The sequence below is a fragment of the Oncorhynchus mykiss genome, chromosome 30 (assembly GCF_057628025.1).
Source record: "Oncorhynchus mykiss isolate SJ-2025 chromosome 30, ASM5762802v1, whole genome shotgun sequence".
Lineage (NCBI taxonomy): Eukaryota > Metazoa > Chordata > Actinopteri > Salmoniformes > Salmonidae > Oncorhynchus > Oncorhynchus mykiss.
In genome coordinates, this window is record NC_143051.1 from 20,266,233 (window position 1) to 20,288,141 (window position 21,909).

Genomic DNA, 21,909 nt, shown 5'->3' on the forward strand with positions numbered 1-21,909 from the left:
ATACAAGTGTCATACATGATTCTTTAGCTTAGAATGTTGGTAATCGAACCACTTTTTCCGATTTACAATAGGCTTTACGGCAAAAGCATGGCATTCGATTATCTGAGGACAGCGTCTCACAACAACATATGTTTTCAAACCAGCACAGGCTTCACAAAATCATAAATAGAGATAAAATAAATCACTTAACTTTGAAGATCTTCTTCGGTTTGCAATCACAAGGGTCCCAGCTACACAATAAAGTCCTTATTTTTTATATCCCAAAAAGTATATTTATTAGGCGTCATTGAGTTCAGTAATCCACCGTTTCAACATGCCGACAAAGTCCCAAAAGTTACCGGTAAAGTTTGTCCAAACAAGACAAACCATGTTTCTAATGAATCCTCAGGTAGTCTAATATCTAAATAAATGATCATATTTCATACGGAGAATAATATGTTCAATAGGGAAGGAAAATAACAACGAGCACGCCCTCATTCACGAGCGCAAAGAGTCTACTTTTGCCTTACCTCTCCCCATGGATAAACAACTATTACTCGTTGGTTTTTCAAAAAACAAGCCTGAATCCATGTATAAAGACTGTTGACATCTAGTGGAAGCCATAGGAACTGCAATCTCGGAGGCGGAAGTCATAGTTTTCAACAGCTTCACATTTGAAGTTGATGGGAGCTCAAAAAGAATAATTCCTGATGGGTTTTCCTCTGGTTTTTGCCTGCCATACAAGTTTTGTTAAACTCACAGACATTATTTTAACAGTTTTAGCAATTTCAGAGTGTTTTTCATCCAATTCTATCAATGATATGCATATCCTAGCCTCTGGGCCTGAGTAACAGGGTGTTTACTTTGGGCACGTCAGACAGGCGGAAATTCAGGATATTGCCCCCGACCCTATAAAGGTTAACAAGAATTTAAGCTTTCAACTGATTTAAGACACATGTATGTACGTAAATGTTTAATATCCATAATTTTTTGATAATTTATTTGAATTGCGCACCCTACAGTTTCACCGGAAGTTGTCCCGCTAGAGGGATGCCTAGCCATAAGAAGTTTTAACCTAATAAAAACAGTTCTGTATGAATGAGGTTTGTGAATTAGGCCTAATACATTATCAAAGCGTATTGGCTACACGCCTGGCCTGGCAATAGCGTTCTTCTCAGACCATACTATATTTCATAACTTGAGCTTTGATAATAAAATAGATCAGTTGGTTTAGTACTTGCGAGGCACAGCTGAGCATAATCTGAAATAGTTTGCAAAAGTAGCTTTTTTATTTTACTGGACTGATGGTTTCCTGCATCTGATGGTCATGGTGCATTCAAGACAACTGGGAAGTAGGAAAAATAGCGAGGTCAAAGCATGAACTCAGTCAAATCATGATATCCGCTGATCCTCTCCACAGGGGCCCCTCAGGGGTGCGTGCTCAGTCCCCTCCTGTACTCCCTGTTCACTCATGACTGCACGGCCAGGCACAACTCCTACACCATCATTAAGTTTGCTGATGACACGACAGTGACAGGCCTGATAACCGACAACAACGAGCCAGCCTATAGGGAGGAGGTCAGAGACCTGGCCGTGTGGTGAAACGACAACAACCTCTCCCTCTTTTACACTACTGTTACTCTCTGTTGTTATCATCTATGCATAGTCACTTTTATAACTCTACCTACATGTACATAAACTCAGCAAATAAAGAAACGTCCTCTCACTGTCAACTGCGTTTATTTTCAGCAAACTTAACATTTAATATTTGTATGAACATAACAAGATTCAACAACTGAGACATAAACTGAACAAGTTCCACAGACATGTGTCTAACAGAAATTAAATTATGTGTCCCTGAACAAAGGAGGGTTAAAAATCAAAAGTAACAGTCAGTTACTGGTGTACCAGCTGCATTAAGTACTGCAGTGCATCTCCTCCTCATGGACTGCAGCAGATTTCTCAGATCTTGCTGTGAGATGTTACCCCACTCTTCCACCAAGGCACCTGCAAGTTCCCAGACATTTCTGGGGGAATGTCCCTCGCCCTCACCCTCCGATCCAACAGGTCCCAGACGTGCTCAATGGGATTGAGATCAGGGCTCTTGGCCATGGCCATGGCAGAACACTGACATTCCTGTCTTGCAGGAAATCACGCACAGAATGAGCAGTATGGCTGGTGGCATTGTCATGCTGGAGGGTCATGTCAGGATGAGCCTGCAGGAAGGGTACCACATGAGGGAGTAGGATGTCTTCCCTGTAATGCACAGCGTTGAGATTGACTGCAATGACAACAAGCTCAGTCCGATTATGCTATGACACACCGCCCCAGACCATGATGGACCATCCACCTCCAAATCAATCCCGCTCCAGAGTACAGGCCTCGGTGTAACGCTCATTCCTTCGACGATAAACGCAAATCCGACCATTACCCCTGGTGAGACAAAACCACGACTCGTCAGTGAAGAGCACTTTTTGCCAGTCCGGTCTGGTCCTGCGATGGTGGGTTTGTGCCCATAGGCTACGTTGTTACCGGTGATGTCTGGTGAGGACCTGCCATACAACAGGCCTACAATCTCTCAGTCCAGCCTCTCTCAGCCTATTGCGGACAGTCTGAGCACTGATGAAGGGATTGTGCGATCCTGGTTTAACTCGGGCAGTTGTTGTTGCCATCCTATACCTGTCCCACAGGTGTGATGTTCGGATGTACCGTTCCTGTGCAGGTGCTGATACATGTGGTCTGCCACTGCGAGGACGATCAGCTGTCCGTCCTGTCTCCCTGTAGCCCTCTCTTACGCGTCTCACAGTACGGACATTGCAATTTATTGCCCTGGCCACATCTGCAGTCCTCATGCCTCCTTGAGGCATGCCTAAGGCACGTTCACGCAGATGAGCAGGGACCCTGGGCATCTTTCTGTTTGTGTTTTTCAGTCAGTAGAAAGACCTGTTTAGTGTCCTAAGTTGTCATAACTGTGACCTTAATTGCCTACCGTCTGTAACCTGTTAGTGTCTTAATGACCATTCCACAGGTGCATGTTCATTAATTGTTTATGATTCAACGAACAAGCTTGGGAAACAGTGTTTCAACTCTTTACACTGAAGATCTGTGAAGTTATTTGGATTTTTAAGAATTATCTTCGTAAGACCTGAAAAAAGCGACGTTTCTTTTTTTGCTGAGTTTATTACCTCAACTAACTGGTGCCCCCGCACATTAACTCCATACCGGTACCCTCCGTATATTGTCTCGCTATTGTTATTTTACTGCTGCTCTGTCGCGGATCCTCCCGGAAGGTTCATTACGCATTACGTATGTCCAGCGCCGCCGCCGCGTCTTTGGCAGCTGCAACTGGGCCATCATACGTCGCCACAACGGGTCTGTCCGATGATGCCACTTCAGCAGCCACAACTGGTCCATCCAACGCCACCACAAGCAGTCCGTTCGACACTGGTCCGTCTGACGACGCTGCAACTTCGGCAGCTGCATCGGGTCCCGATCAACCCGCACTGCGTTCCTGTGATTGTCCTTGAGGCCGGATTCGTTACGCTGAGGGGGTGTACTGTCACTGATCCTTCTGGAACTTTCATTATGCACACCTGTCCCTTATTCCGACTGATTAGTATTTGCATGTATGTGCCCTTTGGTTTCCATTGGGCGGTCGATTATTGTTACTATGGCTGTTGGTTTGTGTGAGTACCTGTGCTGTGTGTGTTGGACATTCGTGCCCTTTGGGATTGTGCAGATGATTACGGGTCTTTTCCCGTGTGTTAATAATTGTGCGCGTGTTATTTAGTCAAGGTACTCCTCACTCTTTTGTTTGGGTTTCAACCCTGTGTTTTGTATGGTGTTTGTTTGGTCTTCGTCCCCGTGTCCTTACACGGCACGCCGTAATTTGGTCTTGATAAAAAATAAAATTAGGCATTCCTACGCCTGTCTACCAATCCTTCATGCCAACGTGACATGCTCCTTAATTACATGTTACTTTTATTTTTAACTGCATTGTTGGTTAGGGGCTCATAAGTAAGCATTTCACTGTAACCTGTTGTGTTCGGCGCATGCGACTAATAACATTTGATTTTATTTGATCTTCAGGTCTGAAAGTCAGAGCTCTCGAAAGATGCTAGAGGTTCCGACTTGGAATTCTGAGTTGGATTACCATTCATTTTTTCCGAGTTCTCAGTTGTCTTGAATGCACATAAGTTGGAGATTTCTGAGTTACGAGTTATTAGTTGTTTTGTACACAACATTCGTCTCAGCGGAAGGCGGGAGAAAGCAGCAAAGGGTCCGCCTCTCACGGTCCCTGCTCTCTCCTTCTTTTCCTCCAGTGAGACTGACCAGAGGGAGGGGACACCGTCTTCCACCTGCTCTCTCCTTCTTTTCCTCCAGTGAGACTGACCAGAGGGAGGGGACACCGTCTTCCAGCTGCTCTCTCCTTCCTTTCCTCCTGTGAGACTGACCAGAGGGAGGGGACACCATCTTCCACCTGCTCTCTCCTTCCTTTCCTCCTGTGAGACTGACCAGAGGGAGGGGACACCGTCTTTCACCTGCTCTCTCTTTCTTTTCCTCCGGTGAGACTGACCAGAGAGAGGGGACACCGTCTTCCACCTGCTCTCTCCTTCCGTTCCTCCTGTGAGACTGACCAGAGAGAGGCGACACCGTCTTCCACCTGGTGGTGAAACTCGAGTCGCACCGCATCTGCCACGTGCACAAATTCATGTTGTTCCTATGACCAGAGAAAGTGAAATATTCTTAGATATTAACATAGATACAACGAGCTGCTAATAATAATAAAAATACAGGGATATCAATCCAACTGCAGCGGGAGTGCAAGTAGGGAGAAGCGCATTTCATGTTTTGTAATAGTGTTGAATAAAAACAGTGTTGACAGTGCTGAATAAAAACTATTACATGAACTCATTCATAAAAACAGCAGCTCATTGCTGTTTCTTATACAGTCGCTCTCTAGTCATGGTTTTAAAAGTAAAAAGATCTCAAATAGGCTAGTATAAAACTTTGCTGTGCCCAGGGTCGTGATATGAGCTATCCGATTGGTCAGCGCAGTAGGTACACTTAATTTATACACAGATCTCCCAGTCCGCCAGATAGGCAGAGTTTGTCTTTTCAGACATGAAATGGTTCAAAATTGGAACACTTTGCCTAACAGGTGCGCAGGGCTTCTGAATCAAGTGCAAACAGCGGTAGGGGCACTATCGTTGGCTTTTCTACAGAAATGTGTGGTGATCAAGCATTTCTGTAGAATGCCCCGATCGCGACCGGTTGGTGACCCCTGTTCTAAACCTTACCCTAACTATCCAAAGAAAGTGTGGCCCATCAAATCTCAAGGAAAAGGGGAATATAGGGAACGTAAAGTAGACCTGCTCTGCAAACAGATAGGCACTCCAAACCCCAATGTGTGAGACAGGTGTGATTTAAAAGAGCACCTATTCCATTGACACAAGCATCTGCTCCCAGCGGTAGAGAACAAGGCTCCCAAGTGAAATGTGGAAATACATCACCCAACAACTGAGCTCAACGGTTTTTATGTCCCAATAATGACAGAGGCAAAGTCAAGACCAACACCCCATGTAAAAACGTGACCCACCATGATGGAAAGGCAGCAGGTCAACGCTGTACACTACACTCCCTTTCCAGTGGTGGTGTCTTTACGTTCTTTGGCAAACTCTGGATCTGATGATGGATGTGAGTGACGATGAAACATCTCTCTCACACAGACCATTGGTCTCTCGCTGAAATACCTGGTGTCAGATGTTACTAGACCTATAAAATAAAATGACCCCCTTATGCAAGAAAGTCACAGGGAGGCACCAAGGGCAGCAGTCTACTGTAAGCACTGGGAAGTTCAGCCAATCCAGGATCAGAGCCAAGGAAAGGACACTTGCCTGTAAATAGACTAGGACCAGCAATTTCGAAAGCACACAGACCCACAGCAACCCTCTATCCATTATACTAGAACTAATTTATCAACAACATACATTTTATTGATGATACCATAGTTAGTTAATGGGTCCCTTATTGGAAAACCGATTGACTGTAATCTGCATAGCAACAGAAAAAAAGACAAGCCATTTACTGTAGGAGTAAATACAACAGGAATGTTCCTGATTTATTTATGGTCCGATAATTAACATAATGACCGAACAAAGATCTGCTTCGTATCAAAACATTGTCAATAAAGCAGTGAATTGTGAGCTTTAACAGTGAGCGGGCCTTCTTGTTCTTTACTGATAATGAACATTAACAGTATAATGAACATGGTCACAGTGCCCACAGAGAAGGAGATTGTACCTTCAATGACCTACATGACCAACAGGGAGAATGGAAAGCGCAGATGTGATTTGAAGCTAAAACTACAGCAGACGTCATTGGACAAAACATTTTGAAATGTGACCTTATTTTGTGCACTGAACAGCAATAGGCTTGATGAAAAGGCTGGATAACGACCTCCAACAATCTGAGTATGGGTAAGCATCTCATGATGTCAGTCAGACGTGTAGACCAGAGAGACAGTGTTGTGGGTTTGTACCTGAGTTGTGTAGACAGATATGAAACGTTGATTTAACAGTCTCCAGCACCAATTGTCAAAATCCCCACACAACACCTCCCATTGTGTGAGGTTATCCCCAGACAAACACAGAGTTCACTGGGTCTCAGTATACAAAACTGACCACATGCATTCCCTTCGGATCAGTTTTGCTGGTATAACTCCACTCTGGATGTCCACTCACATTACATAACATCCTGGTTGTACTGTTTGGTTAGTCATCAGATGACTCATTATGAAAAAGCTCTGATTCTCTAGAATCTTAGAGAATTCTAGAAAATCTGAAAATTCTAGAGAATTTTAGAGAATTCTAGACTAGAGAATCCTTGAGAATTCAAGAGAATCCTAGGGAATTACAGGTCTTCTGACATATGCCAGCTACAGTACATAGACTGGACTTAATCAAAAATCAGCAATAACCTTGTGTTTTCAGATAATAACTTACTCAGGTGGTGGATTACATTTGAACTAATATGGATCCATCCCCTAGCCAACCTCATGTGCCTCTCCATCACTGCCACAAGGGGACAATGTCCAAAGGTCAAGAATGATTTCCCAGAAGAGACCTTGACTGAGAGTGACCAACGATGATTCATGTTGACTAAGTACAAAGTCATTTGCAGACAGATACCATTGAAGCAAACCTGCAGTAAAAAGTATTACTTCCAACAACAAAAAGAATAGATGAGTTCATATTGAAGTGGTGTTTTGTGTCTGCTACAAGAATTGAAATCAATATCTCTGGTCCCTTGCAATAAGATACAGCATTAGGGATTTCTTTATGTCCATAATATCAAGCGAAAGAAGATACAGCTAAAAAGAAAATGGTCCTTGTATCCACTGCTGTGAAGATTGTGCAATATCTCTTGAGGCTCACTTTAATGGAAGTGCAATGTACAATCCATTAGTCAGTTGATACCCTGTGTTTACACATACGCTATTCTGCAGACATGTTAAAATGTTTGTATACGCTCTTGGTGCAAACAACAACTGTCACCTACCCACTCTGGTGCCAAAACACACACACACAGACATGTAATAAATCTAGGTTACTGCAGACATCTGTGGACTGTAACTACTGCACTCTGCACCTGCCTGTGCCACGACGGCAAACTGGGCTCATGGTGATTCAAACAGCTCTTTCATTTGCAGGGAGAGAGCAGTCAGCCTCACACACACTGGGGTGTGTGTGTGTGTGTGTGTGTGTGTGTGTGTGTGTGTGTGTGTGTGTGTGTGTGTGTGTGTGTGTGTGTGTGTGTGTGTGTGTGTGTGTGTGTGTATGTGTACTCATCACAGGCATAATCCTGCTAGTTGTTAATAATCCACCCCTACCTGCTTACCTCATACTGTACAGTAGGATCTTAATTTGATCACCCTGTTGCAGCAATGCAGGAAATGTCAAATGCATAGTGTCTTTGAAGTTTTAAAAGGTTGCTGAAGTTTATCATTTCCACTTTGAAATTTCAGACTTGATTGTACCTTACAAAAAATGTATCAACCCCTACAAAAATGTACATTAATTATAATCCACATAATAATTCACATTTCCTGTTGCTGCAGGATTATTTTCCTGTTGTAGAAAACTGGCTCAAAATAAGATCCTACATCTATATCATTATATTGAACATGGCCAGGTCTTGTCTATTAGCCAGCCTGTGTGAATTCACCCACGCTATCGACAAATATAATGACACCGTGGGGGAATGGTCTCTGGCTGGGAGAATGTTCCTCAGTGTTCTAATTTCTAATTATATGGCTCAGACTTCATGGAGAGTAAGGTGATTTAATCCAATGTAGAATGGAATTTCTGTACTTGATGAATTGCTAGGGACAAGTGAACTAACTGTGGGTACACATACTAATCTGCGATGTGCTATTAGTACGCAGTAGTGATATACCTATATTCAAAGGTAAAACTTTTCCTCCGAGTTTAATCATGGCATCGAAATTGAGATGCAAGTATTTGGTTTGTATACATTTACAAATAACCTCCGTCTGTCTTCACTGGAACTGAACCAAAACAATACATTTTGCCATAACAATTATTCAATGTAGGCTAAGTATGAACATCATCCAAAATGTATAGAGAGAGGGAGGTATGTGTTGCTGGTCCTGGATAATAAGTATTTGTCATCTGGATCTCATCACACCGCCACCGCGCGTCGGTTTATCATCCGGCCATAGCACCAAGCACAAACGGAGTAGGCAGACTACTTACTTTTTCACCAAATATCGTCACTGTATAGGCCTAAGCTAAATAAATGATGTTGTCCTCTGGAGACGTGTTACGGACCGGCATTTTTGTGTCTTCTTAACTATCGTAATAAATGCAGTTTACTGAGGCCTTGGGCTTGACGACTCAGATGTGAATCGATGGGTGACCAGGATGCAGAGCGCGTGCAGTAGAATATTAATCAGACTTCTAGCAAAGAACGCTGAGTGGGTATCGACAGTGAAAAGGTCTGAATGATCTGAAAAGAGGCTAGCAGGAAAGAGATGACGACAAGACGACCCGCATACAGTTGCCTATATGATTGTTGTCGTTCTTGTGCCTACGAAAGATGCCCATCGGGCATCGGGCATCAGCATTAGCTAAAGAAAGTGGTATAGGCTATGCAAATTTAATTGCGGGCAGGTGATGTTGACGCGCGAAGGCTGACACCCGATATAGGCTACTCCCCTAAATACCATGTTCAGCGTCTACCCTAAATCAGTGCCACCACCACTGATTGTACCAATGTATGCAGCAAACACTATTGTCCAAATGTATCTATTCAATTACGTCAACTTATTAGCACTTGAATCATCAACACATATTGTCTCAGAAGCATAAACCAAATAAAATGCCTTCTTCGCAGCATGATTCCAGCCATAATACATGCTTGGAATCAAACAGACCTAAACCCTCTCATCTTTAATATATTCTACTAGAATTATAAGAAACCCGGAATATATCAATAGGTGTTAAATAATCAATCCAATATGTTGCAAATGAATGATGCATCTGCATCGATGTGCTTGTGTTTGGTGCCATACGCGCAACAGTTAAATCACAGCCCACCAAAGCCTATAGTCTATTGGCTTTAGGGAAGGCTTGTCTTACAATTAAGGAAAAGGTGGCAGTATATACAAAAGGATGGTATGGGGTAAAGACATCGTTTTGCTTGGAGTTATTGGAAGAGGAAGAGTATTTTAGATGAATAGGTGCTATATTATTTATATATATCCTATATGTCCCCCATATGTTCTCTCCCTCAAACACAAGGTAATCAGAAATATGAGGAACATGTCTGTAGTTGTCTGTGTAGTCTCATTATATAGTCTAAAATTGTAACGTGCCTTACACTGATTTATAAACCGAGGAGCTTGCACCTCTCATTTGCCATATACATTTTCTGAAACAAATGTGGTTCATTTCTAAGAATTTACAGAAATCATATTTCAAATAAAACAGGTGGATAGTGACGAGTATGGAAATGGGTCTGGTAAGATAAAAAAAATATGCAGATAGGGGTGCGTAATCTCCCCTAAACAACCCACCGGTTATTAGGAATAAGCAACTCACGTATCCGCTTGAGCATACTGCAAGAATATTTATTGAGCTCTCGCTCAATGCCTGCATTGAACCGGCAGCCTGGCAAGTAAATGTTTCACCTTAGCTCTAGCCTTTTTTAATGCCTTTTTACTGCACAGCCGGGTTTTCCAATACAAAAAGACACCATCCTCCTCCAAAAACATAAGTAGTAAGACATGCAATACTACATAGGACATCAACGGATTTTCCTTACCTCGCACACACGTGACCATCATAAAAAATACGAGATTCCAAAATATAACTCCAGTTTTAATCCTCATTTTTTTAGCTTGTAAAAAGTCCACTGGACCGCATCTAATACATCCTCTCTTGAAAAGCTTTAGGATGTCCGTCGACCTGATTTTATACCCCTCTATGTCATCTGTTTTCATGTTCACAATCATGAAGCTAGTTATTCTCTTCTCAATCTCCTCCGTTCCTCAGCCGGTAGCGGTGTGTCTTCGGTTGTGGCTGGCGCGCGGTCACAGCTCGAAGTGAACGGCGATGCTGGGATACCACAGCAACCTTGACGAGGACTCAACCATCTCACCAACAGGGGCAAAACTCTCAGCTCGATTCCTCGCGAGTTGGTACGTTGTTTAAAACGAAGTGTATTTAATTTTTTATTTTCTATAGTCAGTGTTTTCTGTGGAAATATCTCACCACATGAGTAGAGATGGTAGGTAACATAGCCATCAAATAAGAACAAAACTGAACCACACGAGTCAAGTGCATTCCCACGGAAATAAATAAATATAGAAAATATTCTCAGTGACGATAATATGGTAGGCTAATCTTGAGCCAATAAAAAAGAAAACAAGTATTTTCTTAAAGAAAATCATAAATTGCATGTAGAGTTTTTTTTTGCTATCTAAACTTCCTGACTGACAACGCTATAATTCAGAAAATGTCACAATACAGAATATAGTAGGTTTTAGTGTGTTCCGTTTGTTAGAGATGACGATTCAAGAAACGACGCCATCCTTTCCATTGAAATAGAATAGTGGCATCAAAGTTAAATTGCAGTGGATAATTGGTGCAGACTACGTTTAATCTAACCAATTGCAGTTATTTAATCGTAATTTCGTGTAATTACATTGACATAAGTCATCCTCTGAAACACTGGTGACACCTTGCTTCCGAATTAAACCCTCTGCATATTCTATCGCATTCGAATCAGAAGATACATTGCATCTGCCCGTATTTAACTTCCTCTTTCAATTTTCAAGTTTAGTCATTTCCAGGATTAAGGAGCAGTGTAGAAGGACGCTCCTGCCATCTACAGGCTATGAGCCCCGTCAAATTCTCTCCTCATTGACCAGACTGAATCTCTCTCTCTCTTTCACTCTCCCTCCCACTCTGCCATCTACACGCTATGAGCCCCGTCAAATTATCTCCTCAATGACCAGACTGACTCTTTCTTGCTCCAACCCCACCCCTCTCTCCCACACCCCACACACACGGCCTACATATTTTACAAATTCGAACATTTTAATATTTGTCCTATTTAGCCTAGACCACATTCACTTAACCATCTACTGTCGTCCCTGTTTTTTTTCTCAATTTTACACACGACTTAAAACAAAAACACATATTTAGTTGTTTATTCTGTAGGATATTTTGCCAGCACTGCGCACCATACGTGTGTGTTTAAAAAAAATCATACTGCATAATTAGGAAGGGCTCATGAAGGCGAAAGCGTGTTGGAACTCTCCAAGGTGCTGAAGTATGTCCGATACGCGCAGGCTGCATATTGCATTATCCAAATCAATGTCGGTGTGCTTGTTCATGTTCTGCATGAGATGATAGGGAGAGATGCACCCAATGCAAAATATTTGACGATTCCCGACAAGGAAACTACAATAAATGGGCATTTCGAGCATTTTGTTTCAAGGGGAGAGAGGGAGATCGTCCTCTCCGAACACAAATCGTCTTCCCGTCTCGAAGATCGACTCAGACTTCGCACTTGCATTTTAATGAACCAAAAGCCACATAGCCCACATTTAGGAGCGCCCCAGCGTTTCTGCAGACACGGTTAGCCTCTTCGCACAGACGTGGGCTGCTTGCACTGAGCTGCATGTTCAGTCTAATATAATGCTTGCCAACAAAATGTCATAATGAACATTTCCAAGACGGCTGATACAAGCGGCTAGATGCATCTGTACGCGACGGATTCGATTCGGAATAGATTCTCATTGATCAAACTGCCGTCGTGTGCAAGTCGTCACACGCACTCTCTCACCGCACAGTCCCATCACTCTTCACTCTGTCCTACATTCTGTCCCGTTTTTGTTTTAATTTGCAACAAATCTGTTCGGGTCAAGATAATGAAATGTGGTTGGTGCTTCTTTATGTGCCTGTGCTTCTGTGCAGATTTGAAGACAATGATTTAAAAAGTTGGACATTTGACCTTTGATGATTGCATAGCCCAATTAAACACAATTACAGGTCATTAAAATAATTTGGTTTCATTCTCCAAACCATAAATTCTATATATTTCCAACCACCTGAATCCCCAAAACCATTTCTTTCATTTGGACTTTTCACTGTTGTGACAGAGATAATTAGTTTGTGTCGCCTCTGGGCAAGGGTTTAGTTCACACGCTACAATACATTATCTTTGGAATAGGTCTATACTTGCTGCTGGAAAACTCTCCTTCCCCGTCTCTTCCCTTCCTCTCTCCCTCCCGCTCCCCCTCCCTCCATGTCCAAACCAACAGTTATTCAAATTCCTCCTCAGCCCCTATCCACAGATTAATGCTGTGGTCCCACGCCCCTTCGAACAATGTAAAGGGCAACAAATCAAATCCAACCATGATCATATGATCTTTCAGCATGGCGACTCTGCACCGTCACCGAGCAGAACAGAGCCAGTGTTGAGCTGAGCGCAGCGGGGAAATCAGCCGAGGATGATTCACGACTACACCTCATCAAACTCACATTCATCTCCTCACTGAGGGTCGAGTACAGTAGATAGCTACGACCTCCCTACCCATCCACGTCCCTACTGAATCTCAAAGAACTATACTTTAAATCCAACCATAGGTGTATGGTTCCTACCTGCACTGTTTGTAGAAAAAATAAATAGCAATCTGAGACTATTACTGAATTGACCATTCAGAAGCTCTTCCCTGTTGTTTTCTGAGTAAGGGAGATAACAGAAGGGTGTACATTCATGATAAAGGCTCCCCTCAGTCAGAAAGTGTGCCCTTGTAGCTTATGTGTTTCAAGACAAGACGCCATATTGTTGGCCCATATGTCAATTTTATTTTTTTATTTTTTTATTTCACCCTTTATTTAACCAGGTAGGCAAGTTGAGAACAAGTTCTCATTTACAATTGCGACCTGGCCAAGATAAAGCAAAGCAGTTCGACAGATACAACGACACAGAGTTACACATGGAGTAAAACAAACATACAGTCAATAATACAGTATAAACAAGTCTATATACAATGTGAGCAAATGAGGTGAGAAGGGAGGTAAAGGCAAAAAAGGCCATGGTGGCAAGGTAAATACAATATAGCAAGTAAAACACTGGAATGGTAGTTTTGCAATGGAAGAATGTGCAAAGTAGAAATAAAAATAATGGGGTGCAAAGGAGCAAAATAAATAAATACATTAAATACAGTTGGGAAAGAGGTAGTTGTTTGGGCTAAATTATAGGTGGGCTATGTACAGATGCAGTAATCTGTGAGCTGCTCTGACAGTTGGTGCTTAAAGCTAGTGAGGGAGATAAGTGTTTCCAGTTTCAGAGATTTTTGCAGTTCGTTCCAGTCATTGGCAGCAGAGAACTGGAAAGAGAGGCGGCCAAAGAAAGAATTGGTTTTGGGGGTGACTAGAAAGATATACCTGCTGGAGCGTGTGCTACAGGTGGGAGATGCTATGGTGACCAGCGAGCTGAGATAAGGGGGGACTTTACCTAGCAGGGTCTTGTAGATGACATGGAGCCAGTGGGTTTGGCGACGAGTATGAAGCGAGGGCCAGCCAACGAGAGCGTACAGGTCGCAATGGTGGGTAGTATATGGGGCTTTGGTGACAAAACACTGTGATAGACTGCATCCAATTTGTTGAGTAGGGTATTGGAGGCTATTTTGTAAATGACATCGCCAAAGTCGAGGATTGGTAGGAGGGTCAGTTTTACAAGGGTATGTTTGGCAGCATGAGTGAAGGATGCTTTGTTGCGAAATAGGAAGCCAATTCTAGATTTAACTTTGGATTGGAGATGTTTGACATGGGTCTGGAAGGAGAGTTTACAGTCTAACCAGACACCTAAGTATTTGTAGTTGTCCACGTATTCTAAGTCAGAGCCGTCCAGAGTAGTGATGTTGGACAGGCGGGTAGGTGCAGGTAGCGATCGGTTGAAGAGCATGCATTTAGTTTTACTTGTATTTAAGAGCAATTGGAGGCCACGGAAGGAGAGTTGTATGGCATTGAAGCTTGCCTGGAGGGTTGTTAACACAGTGTCCAAAGAAGGGCCGGAAGTATACAGAATGGTGTCGTCTGCGTAGAGGTGGATCAGAGACTCACCAGCAGCAAGAGCGACCTCATTGATGTATACAGAGAAGAGAGTCGGTCCAAGAATTGAACCCTGTGGCACCCCCATAGAGACTGCCAGAGGTCCGGACAACAGACCCTCCGATTTGACACACTGAACTCTATCAGAGAAGTAGTTGGTGAACCAGGCGAGGCAATCATTTGAGAAACCAAGGCTGTCGAGTCTGCCGATGAGGATGTGGTGATTGACAGAGTCGAAAGCCTTGGCCAGATCAATGAATACGGCTGCACAGTAATGTTTCTTATCGATGGCGGTTAAGATATCGTTTAGGACCTTGAGCGTGGCTGAGGTGCACCCATGACCAGCTCTGAAACCAGATTGCATAGCAGAGAAGGTATGGTGAGATTCGAAATGGTCGGTAATCTGTTTGTTGACTTGACTTTCGAAGACCTTAGAAAGGCATGGTAGGATAGATATAGGTTTGTAGCAGTTTGGGTCAAGAGTGTCCCCCCCTTTGAAGAGGGGGATGACCGCAGCTGCTTTCCAATCTTTGGGAATCTCAGACGACACGAAAGAGAGGTTGAACAGGCTAGTAATAGGGGTGGCAACAATTTCGGCAGATAATTTTAGAAAGAAAGGGTCCAGATTGTCTAGCCCGGCTGATTTGTAGGGGTCCAGATTTTGCAGCTCTTTCAGAACATCAGCTGAATGGATTTGGGAGAAGGAGAAATGGGGAAGGCTTGGGCGAGTTGCTGTTGGGGGTGCAGTGCTGTTGACAGGGGTAGGAGTAGCCAGGTGGAAAGCATGGCCAGCCGTAGAAAAATGCTTATTGAAATTCTCAATTATGGTGGATTTATCAGTGGTGACAGTGTTTCCTATCTTCAGTGCAGTGGGCAGCTGGGAGGAGGTGTTCTTATTCTCCATGGACTTTACAGTGTCCCAGAACTTTTTTGAGTTAGTGTTGCAGGAAGCAAATTTCTGCTTGAAAAAGCTAGCCTTGGTGTCATGTTGTCTTGTCTCTGTCCTTTCCCTTCACCCTGTCTCCCTCTGCTGGTCGTTGTTATGTTACCTTTTCTCCCCCTCTTTTCCCCAGCTGTGCCTTGTCTCCTCCTAATTACCCATTCACCCCGTTCCCCACCTGTTCCCTTTTTTCCCTCTGATTAGGTCCCTATATCTGTCTCTGTTTCTGCTCCTGTCCTTGTCGGATTCTTGTTTGTTTGTTTATGTGTCTCATGCCTGAACCAGACTATCATCGTGTGTGCTGCAACCTTGTCCTGTCCTGTCGGAATCTACCTGTCCATCTGAGCCCACGTATGTTCGTCATTAAAGTACTCTGTTTGTTAATTCGCTTTTGGGTCCTCATTCACGCACCATAACAGAAGAATCCGACCAAGAATGGACCCAGCGACTTCGGATCCTCTCCACTCAGCCGTCGAGATCCAGGGAGCGATGCTAGGCAGACACAAGCAGGAATTGTCTGCTGCTCGACATGCCGTTGAGACCCTGGCCACCCAAGTCTCCAACCTCACAGAACAGGTTCACCATCTCCGCCTCGATCCACCGGCCACTTCCAGGGCTTTCGAATCTCCGGAGCCCAGAATCAATAACCCGCCGTGTTACTCTGGGGAGCCCACTGAATGCCGCTCGTTCCTCACCCAGTGTGATATTGTGTTTTCTCTCCAGCCCAACACTTACTCCAGGAGCACTGCTCGTGTCGCCTACGTCATATCTCTCCTTATTGGACGGGCTCGTGAGTGGGGCACGGCAATCTGGGAGGCAAGGGCTGAGTGTATTAACCAGTATCAAGACTTTAAGGAGGAGATGATACGGGTTTTTGATCGATCTGTTTTTGGGGAGGAGGCTTCCAGGGCCCTGTCTTCCCTATGTCAAGGCAATCGATCCATAACAGACTACTCTATTGAGTTTCGCACTCTTGCTGTCTCCAGTGGCTGGAACGAGCCGGCCTTGCTCGCTCGTCTTCTGGAGGGTTTCCGCGCAGAGGTAAAGGATGAGATTCTCTCCCGGGAGGTTCCTTCCAGCGTGGATTCCTTGATTGAACTCGCTATTCGCATTGAGCGACGGGTTGATCTTCGTCACCGAGCTCGTGGAAAGGAGCTCGCGCTCTCCGTCGCCTCCCTCTCCGCATCACTACCATCTTCCTCTGCCGGCTCGGGTGCTGAGCCCATGCAGCTGGGAGGTATCCGCATCTCGACTAAGGAGAGGGAACGGAGAATCACCAACCGCCTCTGTCTCTATTGCGGTTCCGCTGGTCATTTTGCCACTTCATGTCCAGTAAAAGGCCAGAGCTCGTCAGTAAGCGGAGGGCTACTGGTGAGCGCTACTACTCCTGTCTCTCCTTCAAGATCCTGCACTACCTTGTCGGTCCATCTACGCTGGACCGGTTCGTCAGCTTCCTGCAGTGCCTTAATAGACTCTGGGGCGGAGGGCTGTTTTATGGACGAGACCTGGGCTCGGGAACATGACATTCCTCTCAGACAGTTAAAGGAGCCCACGGCCTTGTTCGCCCTGGATGGTAGTCCTCTCCCCAGGATTCAGCGTGAGACGCTACCTTTAACCCTCACTGTTTCTGGTAATCATAGTGAAACCATTTCTTTTTTAATTTTTCGTTCACCTTTTACACCTGTTGTTTTGGGCCATCCCTGGCTAGTTTGTCATAATCCTTCCATTAATTGGTCTAGTAATTCTATCCTCTCCTGGAACGTCTCTTGTCATGTGAAATGTTTAATGTCTGCTATCCCTCCTGTTTCCTCTGTCTCTTCTTCACAGGAGGAGCCTGGTGATTTGACAGGGGTGCCGGAGGAATATCACGATCTGCGCACGGTGTTCAGTCGGTCCAGGGCCACCTCTCTTCCTCCACACCGGTCGTATGATTGTAGTATTGATCTCCTTCCGGGAACCACCCCCCCCCGGGGTAGACTATACTCTCTGTCGGCTCCCGAACGTAAGGCTCTCGAAGATTATTTGTCTGTAGCTCTTGACGCCGGTACCATAGTCCCCTCCTCCTCTCCCGCCGGAGCGGGGTTTTTTTTTGTCAAGAAGAAGGACGGGTCTCTGCGCCCCTGCATAGATTATCGAGGGCTGAATGACATAACAGTGAAGAATCGTTATCCGCTTCCTCTTATGTCTTCAGCCTTCGAGATCCTGCAGGGAGCCAGGTTTTTCACTAAGTTGGACCTTCGTAACGCTTACCATCTCGTGCGCATCAGGGAGGGGGACGAGTGGAAGACGGCGTTTAACACTCCGTTAGGGCACTTTGAATACCGGGTTCTTCCTTTCGGCCTCGCTAACGCTCCAGCTGTCTTTCAGGCATTAGTCAATGATGTCCTGAGAGACATGCTGAACATCTTTGTTTTCGTTTACCTTGACGATATCCTGATTTTTTCACCGTCACTCCAGATTCATGTTCAGCACGTTCGACGTGTCCTCCAGCGCCTTTTAGAGAATTGTCTTTTCGTGAAGGCTGAGAAGTGCACTTTTCATGCCTCCTCCGTCACATTTCTCGGTTCTGTTATTTCCGCTGAAGGCATTAAGATGGATCCCGCTAAGGTCCAAGCTGTCATTGATTGGCCCGTCCCTAAGTCACGCGTCGAGCTGCAGCGCTTTCTCGGCTTCGCGAACTTCTATCGTCGTTTCATCCGTAATTTCGGTCAGGTGGCAGCTCCTCTCACAGCCCTTACTTCTGTCAAGACGTGCTTTAAGTGGTCCGTTTCCGCCCAGGGAGCTTTTGATCTCCTCAAGAATCGTTTTACATCCGCTCCTATCCTTGTTACACCTGACGTCTCTAGACAGTTCGTTGTCGAGGTTGACGCGTCAGAGGTGGGAGTGGGAGCCATCCTTTCTCAGCGCTCCCTCTCTGACGACAAGGTCCACCCATGCGCGTATTTTTCTCATCGCCTGTCGCCGTCGGAACGTAACTATGATGTGGGTAACCGCGAACTGCTCGCCATCCGGTTAGCCCTAGGCGAATGGCGACAGTGGTTGGAGGGGGCGACCGTTCCTTTTGTCGTTTGGACTGACCATAGGAACCTTGAGTACATCCGTTCTGCCAAACGACTTAATGCGCGTCAGGCGCGTTGGGCGCTGTTTTTCGCTCGTTTCGAGTTCGTGATTTCTTATCGTCCGGGCTCTAAGAACACCAAGCCTGATGCTTTGTCTCGTCTCTTCAGTTCTTCAGTAGCCTCCACTGACCCCGAGGGGATTCTCCCTGAGGGGCGTGTTGTCGGGTTGACTGTCTGGGGAATTGAGAGGCAGGTAAAGCAAGCACTCACTCAAACTCCGTCGCCGCGCGCTTGTCCTAGGAACCTTCTTTTCGTTCCCGTTCCTACTCGTCTGGCCGTTCTTCAGTGGGCTCACTCTGCCAAGTTAGCCGGTCACCCTGGCGTTCGGGGTACGCTTGCTTCCATTCGCCAGCGTTTCTGGTGGCCCACCCGGGAGCATGACACGCGTCGTTTCGTGGCTGCTTGTTCGGTCTGCGCGCAGACTAAGTCCGGTAACTCTCCTCCTGCCGGCCGTCTCAGGCCGCTTCCTATTCCCTCTCGACCGTGGTCTCACATCGCCTTAGATTTTGTCACCGGACTGCCTTCGTCAGCGGGGAAGACTGTTATTCTTACGGTTGTCGATAGGTTCTCTAAGGCGGCTCATTTCATTCCCCTTGCTAAGCTTCCTTCTGCTAAAGAGACGGCACAAATCATCATCGAGAATGTTTTCAGAATTCATGGCCTTCCGTCAGACGTCGTTTCGGACAGAGGTCCGCAATTCACGTCTCAATTTTGGAGGGAGTTTTGCCGTTTGATTGGGGCTTCCGTCAGTCTCTCTTCCGGCTTTCACCCCCAGTCTAACGGTCAAGCAGAACGGGCCAATCAGACTATTGGTCGCATCTTACGCAGTCTTTCTTTTCGCAACCCTGCGTCTTGGTCAGAACAGCTCCCCTGGGCAGAATACGCCCACAACTCGCTTCCTTCGTCTGCGACCGGGCTATCTCCTTTTCAGAGTAGCCTCGGGTACCAGCCTCCGTTGTTCTCATCTCAGTTCGCCGAGTCCAGCGTCCCCTCCGCTCAGGCTTTTGTCCAACGTTGCGAGCGCACCTGGAAGAGGGTCAGGTCTGCACTTTGCCGTTATAGGGCGCAGACTGTGAGAGCTGCTAATAAGCGTAGAACGAAGAGCCCTAGATATTGTCGCGGTCAGAGAGTTTGGCTCTCCACTCAGAACCTTCCCCTTAAGACGGCTTCTCGCAAGTTGACCCCGCGGTTCATTGGTCCATTCCGTATCTCTCAAATCATTAACCCTGTCGCAGTGCGACTTCTTCTGCCGCGATATCTTCGTCGCGTCCACCCGGTCTTCCATGTCTCCTGTGTCAAGCCCGTTCTTCGCGCCCCCGCTCGTCTTTCCCCCCCCCCCCCCATCCTTGTCGAGGGCGCACCCATCTACAGGGTCCGCAGGATTTTGGACATGCGTCCTCGGGGCCGTGGTCACCAGTACCTTGTTGATTGGGAGGGGTACGGTCCGGAGGAGAGGAGTTGGGTTCCCTCTCGGGACGTGCTGGACCGTGCGCTGATCGATGATTTCCTCCGTTGCCGCCAGGCTTCCTCCTCGAGTGCGCCAGGAGGCGCTCGGTGAGTGGGGGGGTACTGTCATGTTGTCTTGTCTCTGTCCTTTCCCTTCACCCTGTCTCCCTCTGCTGGTCGTTGTTATGTTACCTTTTCTCCCCCTCTTTTCCCCAGCTGTGCCTTGTCTCCTCCTAATTACCCATTCACCCCGTTCCCCACCTGTTCCCTTTTTTCCCTCTGATTAGGTCCCTATATCTGTCTCTGTTTCTGCTCCTGTCCTTGTCGGATTCTTGTTTGTTTGTTTATGTGTCTCATGCCTGAACCAGACTATCATCGTGTGTGCTGCAACCTTGTCCTGTCCTGTCGGAATCTACCTGTCCATCTGAGCCCACGTATGTTCGTCATTAAAGTACTCTGTTTGTTAATTCGCTTTTGGGTCCTCATTCACGCACCATAACACTTGGCTTTTCTAACTGCCTCTGTATAATGGTTTCTAGCTTCCCTGAACAGCTGCATATCACGGGGGCTGTTCGATGCTAATGCAGAACGCCATAGGATGTTTTTGTGTTGGTTAAGGGCAGTCAGGTCTGGGGAGAACCAAGGGCTATATCTGTTCCTGGTTCTAAATTTCTTGAATGGGGCATGTTTATTTAAGATGGTTAGGAAGGCATTTAAAAAAAATATCCAGGCATCCTCTACTGACGGGATGAGATCAATATCCTTCCAGGATACCTCGGCCAGGTCGATTAGAAAGGCCTGCTCGCTGAAGTGTTTCAGGGAGCGTTTTACAGTGATGAGTGGAGGTCGTTTGACCGCTGACCCATTACGGATATCAGCCAATGAGGCAGTGATCGCTGAGATCTTGGTTGAAGACAGCAGAGGTGTATTTAGAGGGGAAGTTGATTAGGATGATATCTATGAGGGTGCCCGTGTTTAAGGCTTTGGGGAGGTACCTGGTAGGTTCATTGATAATTTGTGTGAGATTGAGGGCATCAAGTTTAGATTGTAGGATGGCTGGGGTGTTAAGCATGTTCCAGTTTAGGTCGCCTAGCAGCACGAGCTCTGAAGATAGATGGGGGGCAATCAGTTCACATATGGTGTCCAGAGCACAGCTGGGGGCAGAGGGTGGTCTATAGCAGGCGGCCACGGTGAGAGACTTGTTTTTAGAGAGGTGGATTTTTAAAAGTAGAAGTTCAAATTGTTTGGGTACAGACCTGGATAGTAGGACAGAACTCTGCAGGCTATCTGTGCAGTAGATTGCAACACCGCCCCCTTTGGCAGTTCTATCTTGTCTGAAAATGTTGTAGTTTGGAATTAAAATGTCTGAATTTTTGGTGGTCTTCCTAAGCCAGGATTCAGACACAGCTAGAACATCCGGGTTGGCAGAGTGTGCTAAAGCAGTGAATAGAACAAACTTAGGGAGGAGGCTTCTAATGTTAACATGCATGAAACCAAGGCTATTACGGTTACAGAAGTCGTCAAAAGAGAGCGCCTGGGGAATAGGAGTGGAGCTAGGCACTGCAGGGCCTGGATTCACCTCTACATCACCAGAGGAACATAGGAGGAGTAGAATAAAATTGCTAAAAGCAACAAGAATTGGTCGTCTAGAACGTTTGGAACAGAGAGTAAAAGGAGGTTTCTGGGGGCGATAAAATAGCATCAAGGTATAATGTACAGACAAAGATATGGTAGGATGTGAATACAGTGGAGGTAAACCTAGGTATTGAGTGATGAA

General features: G+C 45.6%; 1 protein-coding gene across 2 annotated transcripts in view; it reads right to left on the reverse strand.

The window, feature by feature from the left end:
- The window catches only part of LOC110489401 (CUB and sushi domain-containing protein 3), a 660,686-nt gene extending 648,334 nt beyond the window's left edge, over positions 1–12,352 (reverse strand). For both annotated transcript variants that reach the window (XM_036971422.2, XM_036971421.2), the window contains exon 1: positions 10,327–12,352. In XM_036971422.2, coding sequence (XP_036827317.2) covers positions 10,327–10,516 — 190 coding nt within the window. In that variant the 5' untranslated portion in view covers positions 10,517–12,352. The remainder of the gene's footprint in view (positions 1–10,326) is intronic.
- Between the last annotated feature and the right edge of the window lie 9,557 nt (positions 12,353–21,909).